Raw genomic sequence first — 19,566 nt, 5'->3', positions numbered from 1 at the left:
CTGCAAATAGTAAAAGCCTCCTTTACTTTAAGTAATTTGTTTTAAAAATGCTTAACAAGATAGAACTAAGAGAAGTTGCTGGGGACCTCACACTAGCTTTTCATGAATCTCGAAACAATGAAACTTTGTTACTGGAACATCTGTGACTCCATCTTTGTATAGAAGTATCATCATGATATTCTATGACTATGACATCATATCTGGTAACTTGGTCAAAAAAGAAAATGTCACCAATGTTGATGGCGGTCTGTTCTGCATTTTTTATTCTTCGATGCAGAGCACCTGAAAAGCGATTGATAAATAGGGGATGATGTCAGTGTAATGCAGAAATGGTGTTGGTTGATATATGATTACTCCCAGAACTTTTATGTTTTGAGCAATCTGGGGAAAGCTCTCTCACAATTAAAGAGAAAGCCTTATTGAAATATAATTTTCCTATTTCCTCTACCTACATTTAGAGCCATAACAGTGTTAAAATTTTTGCTTCAACCGTCAAAAGTAATTTAGAAAACTCAGAAGAGAAAGGAAGACTATTGTATTTACTGATTTTTTGCTTGGTGTGTGTTTTTTCTTCTGCTGTTCCAAGGTTTCTTCTTTTATAATTTTCTTTTGCTTGGAGAACTTCTTTAGCCATTCTTCAGGGTGGGTCTGCTAGTGATAACTACTCTTAGTTTTCCTTTAGTGATTTCCTCTTCATTCTTAAAGGATCTCTTCACTGGCTATAGGATTGTGTGTTGACAGTTCTTTTGTTTCAGTACTTGAAAAATGTTGTGCCACTTCCTCGTGGCCTCCACAGTTTCTGATAAGAAACCTGCTGTAATTCAAACTGATTTTCTCTTATGGATAAGGTGTCATTTCTGCTTTAAGATATGATATTTTCTTTTTTTAGTTCTCAGAAGTTCACCTCTGTGTCTTGTCATGGATTTCTTTGGCTTTATCTTGTTTGGGGTTTGATCAGCTTCTGGAATCTGTAGGTTTATATCTTTTGCCAAATTTGGAAAGTTTTCAGCTATTCTTTCTTACTTTTTTTTTTTTAACTTTTTATTCTATGTTGGAGTATAGCCGATTAACAATGTTGGGATAGTTTCAGGTGCACAGCAAAGGGACTCAGCCATAAATATACATGTATCCATTCTTCCCCAAGCTCCCTTCCCATCCAGGCTGCCACATAACATTGAGCAGAGTTCCCTGTGCTATACAGTAGGTCCTTGTTGGTTATCCATTTTATTTTCTTTAAAAAAGATTTATTTATTTATTTAGGCTGTGCCAGGTCTTAGTTGCAGCACGTGGAATCTTCATTGCAGCATGCAGGATCTTTAGTTGTGGCATGTGGACTCTTAGTTGCAGCATGCATGTGGGATCTAATTCCCCAACCAGGGATTGAACCCAGGCCCCCTGCATTGGGAGCGAGGAGTCTTACCCCCTGGACCACCAGGGAAGTCCCAGTTATCCATTTTAAATATAACAGTGTGTTCATGTCGATCTCAAACTCCCTAACTCTCCTTCCCCCCGGTAACCATAAGTTCATTCTCTAAGTCTGTGAGTCTGTTTTGTAAATAAGTTCATTTGAATCATTTCTTTTTAGATTCCACATGTAAGGGATATCATATGATATTTCTCTTTCTCTGTCTGACTTACTTCACTCAGTATGACAATCTCTAGGTCCATCCATGTTGCTGCAAATGGCATTATTTCATTCTTTTCCTCAGTCATTATTTCTTCAAGTACTTTTTCAGCCCACCTTTCTCTTCTAGGATTCCAAGGACATGAATGTTAGATCTTTTGTTATGGTGCCAAAGGTTCATGAGGTCCTGTTCATTTTTTTTTTTTTACCCTATTTGCTCTCTGTTTTTCAGATCAGGTAAATTCTATTGTACTATCTTCCAGTTCACCAATTCTTTCTTCTATCTCTTCCATTCATACAGCCATCCTTTCATTTAGTATATTTTTCAGTTCTAAAATTTCCATTTGGCTCTTGTTTATATCTTCTGTTTCTTTGCTGAGATTTTCTTTTTCTTTGCTAAGACTATCTATTTTTTCATGTTTCAAGTGTGTTTGCAAATGTTTATTGAGTATTTTTATGATGGCTGCCTTAAAATCTTTGTCAGATAATTGTAACATCTCTGTCTTCTTGGTGTTGACATCTATTGATGGTCTTTTTTCATGCAGTTTGAGATCCTCCTGGTTCTTGGTATGATAAGTGATATTCAATTGATTTTGGACATTTTAGGTATTCTGTTGCAAGACTCTGGATCTTATTTCAACCTTCTATTTTAGCTGGCTTCCTCTGACACCACTCGACCAACTAAGGTGAAGTGCCACCATATTACTGCTATGAGGGGTTCCAGGCCAGGTTCCCCACCTTGGCCTCCACTGACACCATAGGGTCAGTGTGGCCTTGTTACTACTGGGGGTTGATTAAAGTTCTGAATCCCCATTAGACTTCCTCTGACACCACTGCAGCAGGGAGGGGGTGCACCTTATTACTGCCAGGTGGGGGTATTGGAAGTCCAGGCTCCCCACAGAGTCTCCACTGGCTCTGTGTGTGGGGCTTTTGGGGCTTTGTTACCTCCTGGTGGGAATGAAGGTCCCAGTCCCCTATTGGTCCTTCTCTGATACCACCTCAGCAGGGGAGTTGGGAACCGCATTATAGCCTGGTGAGGGTGGAAGTCTAGACTCCCCACTTGGCCTTTGCTGGATGTGTGGTGGGCGGGAGGGGGGCATGGTTTCTTTATGTGGTGTTTGGCTGCTGTACAATGTGGAGGCTTCTGTCCTGCTGTGCTGCCCCTTTTCTGGTCTTTTGGCTAGAGAAGGGAGGTTTTCATTGGGCCTTTTTTTTGTTTGTTTATGCCCATTGGCATTTCTTGGTTGTCTGCTGCTTTGGCGTTCATTCTGTGAAATAAGAGGCCCAAAGAAAACCCAGGGCGCTCACTTGTAGGTTTCTCTCTGAGATCAAGGACATTAGCTAATCTCCCTTCTTCTTTCCACCTTTCAGGATCTTATGTTTGTTTTATGTAGAATGTCCAGGGGTTTTAGTTATACTTGTGTGGAGGAATAAGGAAGAGTACATCTGCTCCATCTTCTCTGGAGCCCATATAACCTTTTAAAACAATATTTTACGATATGCTTTTAGAGCCATAAATGTGATCATACCCCATCAATCTTACGCTAAGAATCTAAGACTCTATCTTTAGGAAATCATCCAAAATAAGAAAAACAAAATGCACTACCGTGTTCACTACCTATAATGATAATGTAAATGATTTAGTGACAAAAATGGAGAAAGATTAAATTGTGTAAGCTTTTTTTTTTTTTTTGCGGTATGTGGGCCTCTCACTGTTGTGGCCTCTCCTGTTGCAGAGCACAGGCTCCGGATGCACAGGCTCAGCGGCCATGGCTCACGGGCCCAGCCGCTCGGCGGCATGTGGGATCCTTCCAGACCAGGGCACGAACCCGTGTCCCCTGCATCGGCAGGCGGACTCTCAACCACTGCGCCACCAGGGAAGCCCCTAAATTGTGTAAGCTTTAAAAATATTATTATGAGGACTATGTAACAACAGAGAAAAAATGCTTAATATGTCATATGAAAAAAATAATGCAAGAAAGAGAAAGATTGATAACTGATATTAAAATTTAAGACTTTTTGGGACTTCCCTGGTGGTCCTGTGGCTAAGACTGAGCACTCCCAGTGCAGGGGGGCCCGGGTTTGATCCCTGGTCAGGGAACTAGATCCCACATGCCACCAATAAGAGTTCTCAGGCCACAATTAAGAGTTCGCAAGCTGCAACTAAAAAATCCTGTGTGCAGCAACTAAGACTCAGTGCAGTCACAAAAAAAAAAAGTATAAAAAAATTTAAGACTTCTTTAGAGCAAAAGAAAAAAATATCATCTTATACGTGAGAACAAATGGGGAAAAATATTAGTAACTTATATAATTTAAAACCAGTTAGTGTTCCTAGTATAGACTGAACTCTTAAAAATCAATTAAAATGAAGAATGTGCCCAAAAAAATGTAGGCAAAAGACATGAAGTAGAAATGACATATCACCTTAGTAATGAAATAAATACAAATAAAACAAGGCATATACCAACATTCTCAACTCTAGTATTAGAAAAGTTTAAAAACATTGTCTTATTTTGGTGTTGGTAAGAGCATGAGGCCATATACCCTCACGTACGTGTTTATAGGAGTATGAATTAGTGAAAACAATTACACTTCTAGGAATCTGACCTATAAATTCACACTACCCAAAATAAAAATCAGAGTATTTTTATGTTATACAAAATGGGAGATAAGGTAAATGTCCACCAGTAGAGAGTTGGTTAAGAAAATTATGGCATTTATATATGTATGTGTGTGTATTTACAACCATTAAAAGTGTTCAGCTACAGCATAGCAAAGGAAACCAGGAACAAAAAGAAAAGATAACCCATAGAATGGGAGAAAATACTTGCAAATGAAGTGACCGACAAGGGATAAATCTCCAAAATATTCCAACAGCTCATACAGCTCAATAACAAAAAAACAAACAACCCAGTCACAAAATGGGCAGAAGATCTAAATAGACATTTCTCCTAAGAAGACATACAGGGGGCCCAAAAGCTCATGAAAAGATGCTCAACATCACTAATTATCAGAGAAATGCAAACCAAAACTACAATGAGGTATCACTTCACACCAGTCAGAATGGCCATCATCAAAAAATCTACAGGGCTTCCCTGGTGGGGCAGTGGTTGAGATTCCTCCTGCCAATTCAGGGGACGCGAGTTCATGCCCCGGTCCGGGAGGATCCCATGTGCCGCGGAGTGGCTGGGCCTGTGAGCCATGGCCGCTGAGCCTGTGCATCCGGAGCCTGTGCTCCGCAACGGGAGAGGCCACAGCAGTGAGAGGCCCGCATACTGCACAAAAAAAAAAAAAAAAAAAAAAAAATCTACAAACAATAAATGCTGGAGAAGATGTGGAGAAAAAAAGGAATCCTCCTACACTGTTGGTGGGAATGTAAATTGTAATATGGAGAACAGTATAGAGGTTCATTAAAGAACTAAAAATAGAACTACCGTATCATCCAGCAATCCCACTCCTGGGCATATATCTGGAGAAAACCATAATTTGAAAAGATAACAGGCACCCCAATGCTCATTGTAGCACTATTTACAATAGCCAGGACATGGAAACAACCAAATGTCCATCAATAGAAGAATGGATAAAAAAGATGTGGTACATATATACAATGGAATATTACTCAGCCATAAAAAAAGAACTAAATAATGCCATTTGCAGCAACGGATCTAGAGATTGTCATACTGAGTGAAGTAAGTCAGACACAGGAAGACAAATATATGATATTGCTTATATGTGGAACCTAAAAAAAGAGCACAAATGAACTTATTTACAAAACAGAAACAGACTTAACAGATATTGGAAACAAACTTATGATTACCAGCAGGGAGAGGAGGGGAGGGATAATTTGGAAGATTGGGATTGACATATACACACTACTATGTATAAAATAGATAACTAATAAGGACCTACTGTATGGCATGGGGAACTCTACTCAATACTCTGTAATGACCTATATGGGAAAAGAATCTAAAAAAGAGTGGATATATATGTATATTTATAACTGATTCACTTTGCTGTACAGCAGAAACTAACACAACATTGTAAATCAACAATACTCCAATAAAAATTTTTTTAAAAAGTGTTCAGCTGCAGGCTTCATGCTTGATACAGAGAAGTGTCTATAAGATATTGTTGCATAAGAAAAGAATTGTTGCATGAATATCTTATGTGCTTGTAATTAAGAAAAGTTATGAACTTTTGTTTCTATGTGTGTGTAGCAGAGAGAATTATAAGGTTGTTTACTGAAAGGTTAACCCCAACTGAACTGCAGGGGATGCTGAGAAATGTAGGAAAGCATGTGAGATATTTGTTGAGCACAAACCATCTCTGCAAAGGTGTCTTGATTCTTAGTCAAGCATTTTTTGGGGGGAGTATCATTTTTATTTGTTAGCCAACTGATGCACAGTTTTGCTTTGTTTGAACAAGTTAAGTCTTTGCTTCAAGAGTTGAAACAGAAAAATATTTGATTCACTAACTGTAGTTTGTGAACTATTTTCATACTGCTGATAGTAATAGTAGCACAGGAGAGACCACGGCTTACTTTTAAACTAGCTAAAACAGAATTCTATAAATCAAGAAGGAACATGACTATCCTTGAGCTACAGAAATGATGGGATTGATGCCCTCCCCGCTGTCCACATGCTATGAGGAGGCACGTTAGAATACTGAAACATAGTTATAGTTACCAGGACCAAGTGATTGCATCTAAGTTCTGAGGGTTATGAATATTACATATTCACGTCCTATAGTTACATAAGTGTTTGATTTTGCCTATTTCAAATTCCATCTTTTGTTTCAGTAAATTTTTAAAGCTCATGTACTTTGTTTTTGCCAAATAGGAGTCGTTACTTCCTTGATCAGGTTGCCACTACATACATGATTTGGAAAAGGGCTGGAGAGACCTTCCAAAGATAGATAAGAAAGAGCATGTCCTCTGAGTGCCCCCAGTCTAGTGGTGATCAGAGCCCTAATCAGTGAGCTCTCTTCTCTCCTGGGCGTGGGGGGCTAGGGTGGCTGCTCCTCAGGGTCACCGTCTCTGTTTTGATCCTCTTTTGGCTCATAACTACAAAGGCAAAGAAGAACTACGAGCAGAAATGCCGAGACAAAGATGAAGCGGAGCAGGCTGTCCACCGGAGTGCCAATGTGGTGAACCCGAAGCAACAAGAAAAGGTACCTGGGAGAGCAGACAGCCTGAAAAATCCGAGATTTACATATGTCAAGTTAAAGCCAATTAATAGTCTTAATAAAAAATTGACTTGCACTCTAAGCTCCTGGCAATACCCTCCTTCAGGCGATTAGAGTCCTCTGAGCCAGAAAAACCTTTGTCCTATTTTGGGGGTTGTGGAAGAGCTGGAGAAGCATAGCCACAGGGGAGGGGGTTCTGATGTTTTCATCTTTTTTCAAAACTCAGCTCATGTATTCTTGACAGCTAGGCTGCCTCCTGCTTGGGTGTTTTATACATGTAATTTTATAAAATCTGGATATAAGGTTGTCAGCAATCAGAAGGTAGAGAGGGATATGTTTTTAGGAAGATGTAGGGCAAGATGCTTGATGGCCATTTTCCAGTGGCGTTAAGATTAGAGGGCAAACTGAATGATTAACTCAAGAGAGAAATATAGGTTAGACTTGAACTAGAACTTGTCTCGTCTCAGTCATTGCTTTAAAATCTGTTTTGCCTTTAGAAGCCTAGCCCAGCATTCCTGACCTCTTTTTTGTTTGTTTGTTTGTTTTTGGTTTTGTTTTGTCCTCACAGCTTTTTGTGAAACTGGCAACTTCAAAGACTGCAGTAGAAGACTCAGGTGAGGGGTCTGCTCCCAAGGATGGGGGAGGATTGTGGTGGGGCTTATGTTATCCTAAATCTGTCTGAGAAAGGTAGTTTTATGTACCATACAATGGTGAATATATACATATACAGTAGGATTAACAAGGTATGAGAAGGGAGGGAGGCGGAAACGGAGGGAAGGAAGAGAGGGGGGAAGGGAGAGTATATGGGAACCCGGGAGAGTGGGAGAAAGCAAATGAAGCAGCAGTTTCTGGCCTTTGCTGCCTTAGGTCTTGCTGCCGGACAGGTGACTGAATGGTGGGGGTGGGGGGAGAGGGGGGTCAAGTGGCAGATGCTTTGTGACCAGGTGCTCACTCTGATTTATTGGGAACATCTATCTTAAAACCCCTTTTCAGCCCCGATAACTCTTCTCTGCTGTGAAAGAAACAGCCAAGTTGTGAGGCCTTGTCATCACTGAAGTCTAAAATCCAAACCAAGTGTTTGCAAAGGCTTCTAATTCCCAGCCAGAGTTTCTTGCCGGAGACAAGCCTCTCACAACCGTGGTTGCTTAAGTTTCTAGATCCAAAACTGAAGTAACTTGGTAGTTCACTTTTCTGCACCCCTCATTGTTTGTTTAATTTTCCTGAAAATGGTAAGAGGTGGAAGGAAACCCTGGCTGAGGTTCCTTGTCAGCTTTCACTTTTCCTTCCTTGGAGCATTTCTGGCTAATTGCTTGGTTTTTCTTTATAAAGAATGTGATGCCCACCTCTCCTTATTTTTCACAAAGATATGATTGAGGGTGAGATGTAATTATGGCCTTCCAGCGTTCAGACCTCCCGGGAGCCTTGTGAGCTCCCAGAGGGGCCTGAGGGCTGGGTCTGCGAGCCCCCTTCCATCCAGTTTCCAGACCCAGGCCCCTCCCCTCCATTGCAGACAAGGCGTACATGATGCACATCAACACTCTGGATAAGGTCCGTGAAGAGTGGCAGAGCGAACACATCAAGGCCTGCGAGGTACCTGGAACCTGAAGGGCGGGTCTTCCTTCCTCTACTTCTGTAGAATTGCTTGAGGGCAAATTAGAAATCTGGAATTTAAGTGGAGAGTGGAAGGAACTGGAATGCGTTCCCCCAAACCTTGTCTTTCTGCTTCTTGCCCATCCTGACCATGCTGTCCCACTCTGTTCATGGCCTTAGCTCTGATGGTTGATTCGCACAGGTATGAAGTAGCTGAATCAATTAACAGTTGATTCATTGATTTCCTGTCGAGAGCCTCACCTGTACTTGCTCTGTGACAGGGGAATGCAGATGGCAGGAGAGCTGGCTTAGAGTTTTTTATTCTCACACCTTTTGTCTCACCATTGCCCCCCTCATTTTCAGCACATGCCTCACAATGTCCCAGAGAAAATAAAGACACAACCTGGAAACTTCCTCAAGTTTCTGTCACCCTGTCTACACATTTTCCTTACCAGTGGTTCTCAAAGGGAGGTCCTAGGACCTGTGCGAGCATCATTGCCTTGTTAGAGATGCAGAGATGCAGGTTCTCAGACCAACTCCAGGCCTCTGGAATCAGAAACTCTGGGCATGGGCGCAGCAGTCTCCATGTTAATAAGTCCTGCAGGTGACTCTGCTGTGAATTCAAGCACGAGAACTACTGATCTTCCGCACCCTCCCTTCTCCTGTGATAGTGGTAAAGGGCTGCTCTGCTACCACTGGGCTCAGGATCCCATCCAGCTGGCTTTCCCCACCCCCTTGCACACAGCTCCCTTTCACAGTGGACTTTTATTATCATTCACACAACCTCAGCTCCTTCCAGCTTTCAAGCCTGCCACTGCTGCTTCTCCCTTCTCTTCACAGCCAGGCTTCCTGGGGGAGTTGCCTCCGCATCCTCATCGCCCTGCCTGTCCCAGTGGCTGTGTGTGGGGTCTGCTCCCCTGCAGCTGCTCTCCCAGAGGAGCCAGTGGTCCCCTTGGTGTGAGGTCCAGCGTGCCTTTGCAATTTCTAATTTTATTTGACCGGTCTTCAGCACCTGAAACTGTGGGTCCCCCCTAAAACGCTCTTTTCTGCTTTACTTCCTTAATTCCACAATCTAATGGAAAAGCCTGAAATAAGAGCATTTTTATATGGTTTTTAAAACATGCAAAGCAACATCATATACATCTTATGGATACATACATATTGTCAAAATCTGCATAAGAATGATAAAATTTAGGATAATGGTTATCTCTGGGGGAGGAGGAACATGGTAGAGATTGAAGAAAGTACACAGAGGCCTTAACAGAATCTGAAGCAAATATGGCCAAAAGTGTTGACAAAGCTGGGTGGTTGGTATGTGGGTCTTCCTAATATCACTCTCTATGATTCTGTCTACATGAAATATTCTATAAGAAAAATAATGTAATATTCATATATATACTTATATACCGTATATGAATAATAAAATATTTATAGATGAAATAGTGTATTTGCTTCAAAATACTCCAGGGAGTAGGTGAGTTGGTAGGGAAATAGGTAAAACAGTCAGTTGTGAGTGGATAAATGTTTCAGCTGGTGATGGGTACATGGGGATTCATTATGCTATTCTCTCTACTCTTGTATATGTATAAAGTTTTACATTATAAGAAGCTTTAAAATGTAATAGTTTTGTAGTCAACCTTTAAAAAATACATTAATATATAACATCTGCTGTTGAATAGTATAGCAGCCACTTTATAGAATAGTTTGATTTTCCATAGGTTGTATTTGCTTATATCCAAAAACTATTGTTCAGGCAGTGACTTTTAAAACAACTTTTTTATTAAGGAAATTTCAAACATACACAAGGATAAAAGACAAGTGCAAGGGCCCCCATGTACTCATCAACTAGCTTCAACCATTGTGACCGTCTTGCCCGTTGAATTCACTCATTCTGGGAGGGGATGAGAAGGAGGGCAACTCTTTGAATTGGAGGCTCTGGCAGGCTGCCCAGGTACAGATGCCCATTAGGCAGTTGGAAATGTGAGCTGGAATTCAGGTTAGAACATTGAGGTTTAGGTTCATCATCACCTCTTACCTTCAGAACTATATCCAGTCCTATTTGTGTTAATATGTTATTAGAATCCATTTGCATTCTTTGCCTGAGTAAGAGTTTATGAGCTTCCTCGGTGGTGGGTGGGAGTACACTAAATGAGACAATAAGCTTACAGATAATTCAAGGTTGAAATTGTTTCTTAAGTCATAGCCAGTCTAGACAAATGGCCCCTTTCTCTGCATATGTACATGTAGTTTTGTTTCTATAGGTGTTTGAGACTCAAGAATGTGAACGAATAAACTTCTTTCGGAATGCACTGTGGTTACACATGAATCAGCTGTCACAACAATGTGTCACAAGCGATAACGTAAGTCAGAGGCATCCATGGAGGATGCTTTGCATATTAGATTCATTAGAGTGGAAGGAACCGTAAACATTTATTAGTTCACCCCCCTCATTTGAGGCCCAGGTAGGTACAGTGACTGGCCCAAGGCCACACGGTGAGTATGGACCCAGATAAACACCTAACCTGCCTGACTCTTGTTTCACTTTACCACCATGACTTTCTCTCTAAGAAATTCAGGGTCAGAGCAGGAGAGCAGAGAAAGGAGACCCAAATGCAGTTTAATTTATGGAAAACAGAGATGTCACAAAATGAATGTGAGTCCCAGAGACTGCTCCAGTCTGAAATGGGGTCACTCCAGGACAGTACCAAGGACTAGCAGACTGAGCCATGCCCAGGCTAACGGTCACTCCAGGGCTCAGGATTTACTTCAGCAGTGTTCCAGGGCCATTAGGGATCCAGATTTAACTTGTACACAGCAATTGTCATGGGTTCCCAGGTCTCAGAGGGACATGAATCAAATTATCACCACCTTCTTTCCTAAGAAATAGCCACCCTCGCTTAGATGGGACATTCACTTTAGAAGAATAATTAAACACCCAGAAAACAAGTAGGATTGACTGGAAGAACTTTTCTCCAGTTGTCTTTGCATTTGTGCGTAGAATTGGTCATGGGACTTGGTATCTATTTTCTTTGTCCCATCAGTAGTTAAAAAAAAAAAATCTTTCCACCAAGGTTTCTGTGCTGCTACAAAAAAAAATCTATGTTTTTTGTCATCCTTAAAAAAATTTTAATGCAGATATGTATCAGAGATATCTCTTTATATGGGTCCAGGACTTGGGAATGTCTTCTTGTTTCTTTTCAAAGCAAAATTTGGAAAACAGCCATTCATCAAACCTCCTATTTTAATAAGCTGTGTCACCATTTTTATGGACATATACCTCTACCTTGATTTATCTTCTGTTTGTTAGATGTATGAAGAAGTCCGTAAGAGTTTAGAAATGTGCAGCATTGAGAAGGACATTGAGTACTTTGTGAATCAACGCAAAACTGGACAGACTCCACCAGGTGAATGGAGCTGTAGGGTGGGGGGTTAATTAAGCAATTAGTCTTTCTTTTCACAGGTCATTGAGAATGGAAGTCATCAGCCTCTTAATGTTTTATGTCTTGATGATTCCCTAGCACCCATCATGTACGAGAATTTCTACTGCCCCCAGAAGAATGCTACCCCACCAGGAAAGGCTACGGGGTCTGACTTGGCAAGGTAACATCCAGCTTTCTTTCACATGAAGAAAAGTACTTTTGGGGACTTCCCTGGTGGACCAGTGGTTAAGACTTTGTGCTTCCACTGCAGGGGGCACGGGTTCGATCCCTGGTCAGGGAACTAAGATCCCACATGCCGCAGTGTGGCCAAAAAAAGAAGAAAAGAAAAGTACTTTTAAAGGACATTTTTATTTTTAGTGTTCCAATTCTAATATGGACGTATTAGAATCAGAACATATCTACCATTGCATTTGCTTAGTGAGGCTGCTAGGTTTTTGGAAATAGCATGTTTAGGACAAATGTTAAATGGGTTGTACTAGTCATAGTTCAAGGGGGATTGTATCATGCTTGAGTGTAATTATTATTACTCATGCATGAATCCTATACCTTTCTTGTAGAAAGCAAGAGTTGGCAAACTCTGGCCCCCTGTGAGTCAAATCTGACCTACCTGTTTTGGTAGGGCCTGCAAGTTAAGAATAGTTTTCGTGTTTTTAAATGGTTGAAAAAAGTTGAAAGGATACTATTTTGTGACATGTGAAAATTACATGAAATGCAAACATCAGTGTTCATATGTAGAGCTTTGTTAGAAGATGACTGCACTCACCTGTTTCCATTCTGTCTATGGCTGCTTTCTCATTGGAGCTGAGTAGTGATGAGATAGAAATGCTGTGTGGCTAGCAAAGCCTAAATCATTTGCTATCTGGCCCTTTACAGAAAAAGTTTGCTGCCTTGATACAAAGGATTCTGAGGCAAGAGAAACTTCTGTTTCACATACAGTCACCTCGGAGTCTAAGCTGTTGAATTTTCAGTCCAGTTTTTAAAAAGATAAGGGAGTGTTTGAGGGAGAAGTGCAAGTTCATCACCAGTGTTTAAGAATGCCAAGCGCTGCTCAAAGCAGTAACTTTGAATTAGTTCCTTTAACCCTGACAGCAAGGTAGGAACTGTTTAACTTCCCATTTTTTATCAAGGCGCTCAGGAACTCTTGCCCACATGACTGAGATTTCTGGGCTGCGGGGCAGGGCTCTGTGCATCCTGCTCCCCAGAATAATGTTGTGTCTGCAGCCTGGATCCAGGAGGTCAGCACTGCAGAGCTTTTGCTTCATCTGAACTTTTCTTAACCCTCCAGAGCAGAAACCAGATCTGATTAGCATGCAGTTTTTGTAGAGTGAAGTAGAAAATTAGAAAAATAACAAGAACTTATCTGAAAGATTTTGGTTTTCATTTCTTACAGGAGAAGACCTCTCCCAGTTCCTAAAAGTTCACCAGGTAAAGACTGTTTGAAATCTTAGGTCAGGTTTTATTTAAGGTTGAGTAGCTAGAATTTTGAAATAAAAGGAAAGAAGGGAATAAATAGAATCAAATTTCCAAGAGAATGAACCTGTTATTAGAAACTATAATACTGTTTGTCACAGAGTGGAATTTGGTAATTCGTGGTCTATTTTATAGCTTATCCAAGAGAATTCAGCTACTCAAGTACCAAAAGAAACTTATAAGGCATTCTTACTAAGAGATTATTTCAACTTGGACGATGAGAACAGCAAAACTGAGATATAGTTTCCTTTGGATTACACAGAAATGTAATTTATAGAAGATGTCTGGAAACATGTAACCTAATATTATGTATTTTGTACACTGACTATAATTGGATCTTTCACTGAGCACCCTGGTCTCTTTTTCTCTCCGAACTCCTATGATACCTCTGGGAGAACCACACACTTAGTGCTTTTTGTTAATTTGTATTCCCTGGATAATTACAATATCCTTGAGGGCAGGCACTTTGTTTTCTCCTGAATCAGTCACAAAACATAACACAGTATTGGGCACATAGTAGGTGCTCAACAAATACCTATTATTTGAATAAAAGAAAGATATGCCTATCTATGTTCAAAGGAAGAGGGAAGAGACATCTTGGGCTGCATTTAGCATCTTAGCAAAAATTTAGTGACTGAAAAATTTAGTGGCTGAAATTACATCTTTGAACTAGATAAGGATTTAAGTTAATTGATTTCTTGTTACCTTATAATTACCACATGATACTGTGGGACTTTTGTCCATTTTTGAAGATGATTTTACTGTGGGGACTGCTATCTGGGCATGGTTGAAAAATGGCAAAGAAATCATAATAGGGATTTCCAATATGTTTTCTGACTTGTAGTTATGACTATTATTTGTAGGTTTTGTTGCCAGATATATTTTCTTCTTACAAAATGGCAGTCACCAGACTCTGAGTGGGATGCCTTGATTTGAAAAGGGCTAATATATCATCATGAAAAAATGTTAACTTAATGTTGCTCTGTGTTCTGCCCTTTGCAGATGACCCAGATTATTCTTTGCTTGATAACTACAGTTTGATCTATCAGTAACATCAATGGTAAGAACCTTTCATCTTCACAGAATCAAGTTGCGTTTAGACTGGTGATTGTATTTTTGAAGTCTTTGAAGCTTCTTTATAACAACACTGCAGGCAAACAATGCCAGTGCTTGGAAGTGAGCACATCAAACATTACTTGCCTGCACTCCTCTAAAACACCCACTTTGTGACTTACGGCCAATTAGCTGTTAGGACAGAAGCCATGGTTTTCTTGATTAGACAGAAATAATCCGAATGTATGATTTACATTTACATGTAAGTCTTTAAATTGCTTAAGAAGTGTGTTTATAATATGTAAGGAACTTTGCTGCAAAAGAAGTGGATATTGAAGACGTAAAAAACCTCATCCCCTAACTATATACACCTTTCTGACCAACAAACAAATTGTAGTCTTTACAACCAGTCATCACTCCTGCTTCATTTCATAAGCCTCTCTCTTTCTCATGGAAAGAGGCCCGGCCCATTTTGGAGGTAGAGCAAGAACACGGGAAATCAAGTGACTTGGTGTTCAAAGGTAGAGCCTGCTCTCTAGAACACCATGCAGTGATGGCTATGTGGTGGGGCATCAGCAGCTCCAAGAGTTTCTTTTTTATTTTTTACCTTCCTTTTTTCCTCTCTCTCTTCTTCCCTCCCTCCCTCCCTTCCTTTTTTCCCCTTCCTTTCTTCCTCCCTTCCTTTCTCTCTCTCTCTCTCTCTCTCATTCCTCCCCACCTGTCCCTCCTCTCTTTTCCCTTCCGCCCTCCTCTCTTTTCCCTTCTTCCCTCCCCACTTTCTTCCTTCTCTTCTCTTCTTTTCATTTCTCTTTTCCTTCCTTTCTTTCCCTCACCCATTTGGGTAAAGCATATATTCTAGTTGCTTAATAATAGCATTTGACCCAGCAACTGTAGTTCCTCAGAGCCCAAGAATCTGCTGTTTGAATGTAAGATGCCAATGCCAACACATTTACTGAAGTTTGGTCATTTCATTGGGCCTCATTAGGTCTGTGCCAGCTCAAGGAGTAGGAATCAAACATGTATAATTGACTGAATTTAAGAGAATTTTAAAGAGGGAGTCTACCTTTATTAGTAACTTAGTTAAGCGACACCACAACACTTAAAATAGTTTGAACCTTCGGAATTGACATTTAAATAGGAATCTTTAGGAATTTGTGACTTGTTCTGCAATTGTTGATTTTAGCTGCTATTCTTGTTTTTAATTCTAACATGTTTAGGTAAAGATAGATTATGAATTTTGAATTAAAAATATGTATATAAAAATATAAATGTATGTGTTATTTATCATAAAGCAATGTTTTTATTCCATTTTTCATCACTTGGAATACCCATTTCTCACTGTTTGTTTTCCTTGGCCAAGCACATTGTTCTTGTTGAAAAAAATCTCAATGTAGGAGCAGGGTGCTGATATGAATAGTTAATTCAAATGAAATTTCTTTATTATTTTCTTTCAGAAAACAAAGCTTTTTGTGGTTGGCGCTTCTGTGGCATGGAAGGAGGCACTTAAAGCAGCAGAATCTGTAGAAATTATGTCAATCATGAAGACTTTGAAGTGAACCCTTGCTATAATTTTTTGATATTCTAAAATTTATGGTAGACATTTAGTTCAACTTAGCCTAGTAGAGTTCTGCAGTTTTTAAAAGAAGTTTTCAAATTGCCCAACACTGAAGAATTATCCTTTTCCAATCAAGTTACTAAAGTTGTGAATGAATTGTATTTTCTGCTTGATTCAAGAAAGTCTGTGGATTTGAAGCCTTGACTCTTGGGGGTTGGGGCAGGGATGGCTGCAGAGAAGTCTGAGCCAGCAACTCAGCAACTCAAGAAGCTCCTTTGCCTTTTGGGGGCAGCATGGCTACGGAATTTACACAGTGACACATACTCAGTGGTGTAAGATTTAAAATCACCTTCCTTTTCGGCTGGAAGATTTAGAGGCCATCTGATAGCACTTTCTCATTTTACAGATGAGGAATTTAGTCCCAGAAGTGTGAAATCGATTTCCTTACAGTTCTCCCAGCTGACTAGGGACAGACGCAGAAGGAGAGTACAAGCTCATCCCACATCACCATCCTTCTAACCCTTCCTGAGACTGTGATGCACATGTTGAAATTTAAGACGCCAGATGTTTTTGCCAGCATCTTTTCACTTGGGAAAGTTACCAGGATGAAAATGTCAGATTTATTTTTATATGGCTCACTGTGTGTACTGAACTACAGAGCACCATATTTAACCTCACCTAAGAAACCATCCGTTGTAAAACATCCCCCTACTTTATATACCAGTAAGAAAGTCAGTGGGGGAGTTGACACTTGTGACAATTAATGGCCAAGCCCATTGGAATCTGAGAGGCTAAAGTGTGGGGGGAGAAGTACATCCTAGAATCAATGAAACATGGTATTTTGACTTTATCCCTGGAGAGAATTTGAGACCTCCAAAGCCAGTACTCAACCTTTGGTCTTCACAGAGACTCTTTCCCTTGCTAGATCCTGGAATTTGTAAAGTGTCAATCTTACCCTTTCACACATATTTGGGTCTTCCTTTGGTCACCCACAAACAGCAGGGGGATTGGTCTAATACTCGCACACTGAGCAAATGGTACATTTTAGTTGATGACAAGTTAAAATAGCACTGGCATTTATTTGGGGTGTTGTGAAATTCTGGTACCACAAAGAGCAGATACCTTCCTTTTCTGCTCTGTGCATAGCTTCCCCAGAACTATGGACAAAGTGATTGAAGGAAGATCGATTGTTTCCCCTTTTCATATAAGGTGCTGCTGAAAGTGGCAGCTTCTTGTCATGACCAGAAGCTTGCATCAGTTGGATAGCCTTTTGAAAAACGCAAGTTTGCAAAGGGTCATTGACTTCCCCAGATTGAACAAGCTCGGGAAATTTTCCTTTGAACTCAGAACATTCTATTTTTAAGTATTTTATTTATTGTTAGCAATTCCATAGGGATTTCAATTTTCTCTCTACTGGTCAGTGTAACTGATGTAAAAATGTCTTAAGAATTGAAACTATTTTTATTTTATTGCTCTTCCAGTTCAATATGAAGTAAAATAAAGGTTCTTGGTGATTTCGGATTTATTTTGCATTTTTGTGTTAATTGTATCTCTCTTCCAAGCTCTATTTGACCCCTTGTCACATTTGCTATCATTAGACCACCATAGAAGGACAAACTGCCGGTCAGGGAAGCCAGGAGGAGACTGGCACCAAGCCACTTCCTACTAACCCTTCAGGTGCCAGATGCAGGGTTCCTTCAGCGGGGAAGCAAGTGCCCTGCCTCCAGGCTTGGTGGGATCCCACTGCTGTCTCCTTCACCACTCTCACATTTTCCTTGTTATTACAGGATTCACTCTTGAAATCGATTGTTCAAAGTCTGGCTTCCCTCCTAGACTGTAATCTCCATGAGAGCAGGGTCCCTCTTATCGTTTTTCCTGCTACATCCCCAGAACTTGACACATAGTAGTAAATATGAAAGAAATAGGGGCCTAGAAGAAGATAACGTAGCTAGAGAAACAACCAGTTGAGAGCGAAGTAGGAATGTAAAGGGAAGCCAGTCAAATAAGTTTACATGATGAATTTAGTAAGTATGAGCTGTTCTGCAGACTGTCAGAACCTTAATTTGGGTTCCAGCAGAAGCAGACCCTGGGATAAAGATTTGAATGCAGGTACTTTTTCTGGGCGGTGATCCCAGAATGCACCAGTATGGAAGTGGGGAAGTAAGACAGCGAAGGGAAGGAAAGCAAAAAAAAATGTTCATTATCAAGCAAGTTACCACTGTGGGCAATGAACTTCAGCTACTGGGACTCTTGGGTGACAGTGTGGTACCCACACCTCAGAAATAGCTCACCTGAGGGGAGGGAGCTAGGATAGTCATTCACCAACTCCCACCAGTCACAGGTAGAGGGCTGCTCCTAGAAGGTGTTTGTTCCCTGGTATTTCCTTCTTGCCACGAACACCAGCAGAGTGGGTTCCAGCAGGCCGAGAGTCCTCACGTGGTTCCTGGCAGTTGGAAGTTGGGCTGGCATGTGAGGAAGGGATAGGTACTGAGGGGAAATGGACGGGGTGCTGGCAGTGCTGACCCCTGCACGGCTCAGGTCCACCCATGCCCACCTGCACTTTACTGCATCCTGTCACGGCATCCAGTTTCCAAAAGACACACACACACACACGCACACACCCCAGGAACTTTAGTAGGATGAGCTCGAGTCCCTGCTGCTACAAATGGTCCTGAGTCTGTAACTGATATTCATCATCTCCTTCCTCTACCACCCTGTTATGGAGTGAGTTGTATTCCCCCAAATTCATATGTTCAAGTCCTAGCCCTCAGCACCCCAGTGACCGTTTTAGAGATAGGGCCTTTAAAGAGGTGATTAAGTTGAAATAAGGCCATTGGGGTGGGGCTCTGATCCAGTGTGATTGGTGTCCTTGTAGGAAAAGAAGAGACACCGGGAGTGAGTGTGCACAAAGGGACAACCGTGTGAAGAGGGAGCAAGAGGGTGAACACCTGCAACCCAAAGAGAGAGGCCTTAGAGGAAAGCAATTCTGCTGGCACTGTCATCTTGGACTTCCAGCCTCCAGAACTGCAGGAAAATTAATTTCTATTGTTTAAGCCACTCAGTCTGTGGTATTTTGCTATGGCAGCCTCGTCAAACTAATACATATTCTATAGTCCCTTCACAATTGGCTAGTCTTCTGCTTGTCTAGGTTGCTTGACTGGTGGGGTAATCCAGACCCTCATCCCTAAGGTGTCTTAGCCCCTGGTTAACAGGCTCTTGTCAGACTCTGCTGAAATTGGCAATTTATGTTTATTACCAGGCATGGCAACACCAAGAGGCATCACATTGAAACTCCTGAGTTCCAGATACATTCTTCCTTGCCCACCTTTCCTCATGGTAATCACCTTCTCCTGCCGAGATAGTTACTCCTTTCCTTGCTTGCTGGTCTACTGGCATGAGGACCTCCAAATGACCAGTTATCAGCCATAGTTTTGGTGGAACTCTTTTTATGACCATTGATAGATGTATCCCCTGCCAACCACCTAGAGCCAGGTGCTCTAGTCCAGCAGAAAGGATGGGAAAACAGATTCCCCAAGTGGGTCAGTGTAAGCTATGGTGACAGAGGCCAGTCTTACCTCTTGGTTCCCAGGCCTGTGTTTTCTACCTTTTGGAGTCAAAACATGTAGTACCATATTGTGACAATATAAACA

At 41.0% G+C, this 19,566-nt stretch overlaps 1 protein-coding gene across 1 annotated transcript in view; it reads left to right on the top strand.

The window, feature by feature from the left end:
• Positions 1–14,368, top strand: part of PSTPIP2 (proline-serine-threonine phosphatase interacting protein 2) — an 82,260-nt gene extending 67,892 nt beyond the window's left edge. Inside the window, exons 7-14 of the mRNA XM_060118632.1 lie at positions 6,695–6,793; positions 7,377–7,422; positions 8,319–8,398; positions 10,660–10,758; positions 11,706–11,802; positions 11,917–11,998; positions 13,229–13,263; positions 14,311–14,368. Of these exons, the coding sequence (XP_059974615.1) occupies positions 6,695–6,793; positions 7,377–7,422; positions 8,319–8,398; positions 10,660–10,758; positions 11,706–11,802; positions 11,917–11,998; positions 13,229–13,263; positions 14,311–14,360 (588 nt within the window). The 3' untranslated portion in view covers positions 14,361–14,368. The remainder of the gene's footprint in view (positions 1–6,694; positions 6,794–7,376; positions 7,423–8,318; positions 8,399–10,659; positions 10,759–11,705; positions 11,803–11,916; positions 11,999–13,228; positions 13,264–14,310) is intronic.
• The last annotated feature ends 5,198 nt before the right edge of the window (positions 14,369–19,566 follow it).

The sequence above is a fragment of the Mesoplodon densirostris genome, chromosome 15, assembly GCF_025265405.1.
Source record: "Mesoplodon densirostris isolate mMesDen1 chromosome 15, mMesDen1 primary haplotype, whole genome shotgun sequence".
In the NCBI taxonomy this organism is placed as follows: Eukaryota; Metazoa; Chordata; class Mammalia; order Artiodactyla; family Ziphiidae; genus Mesoplodon; species Mesoplodon densirostris.
Note: the sequence above shows the minus strand (reverse complement) of the source record. Positions and strands in the feature narration are given on the sequence as shown.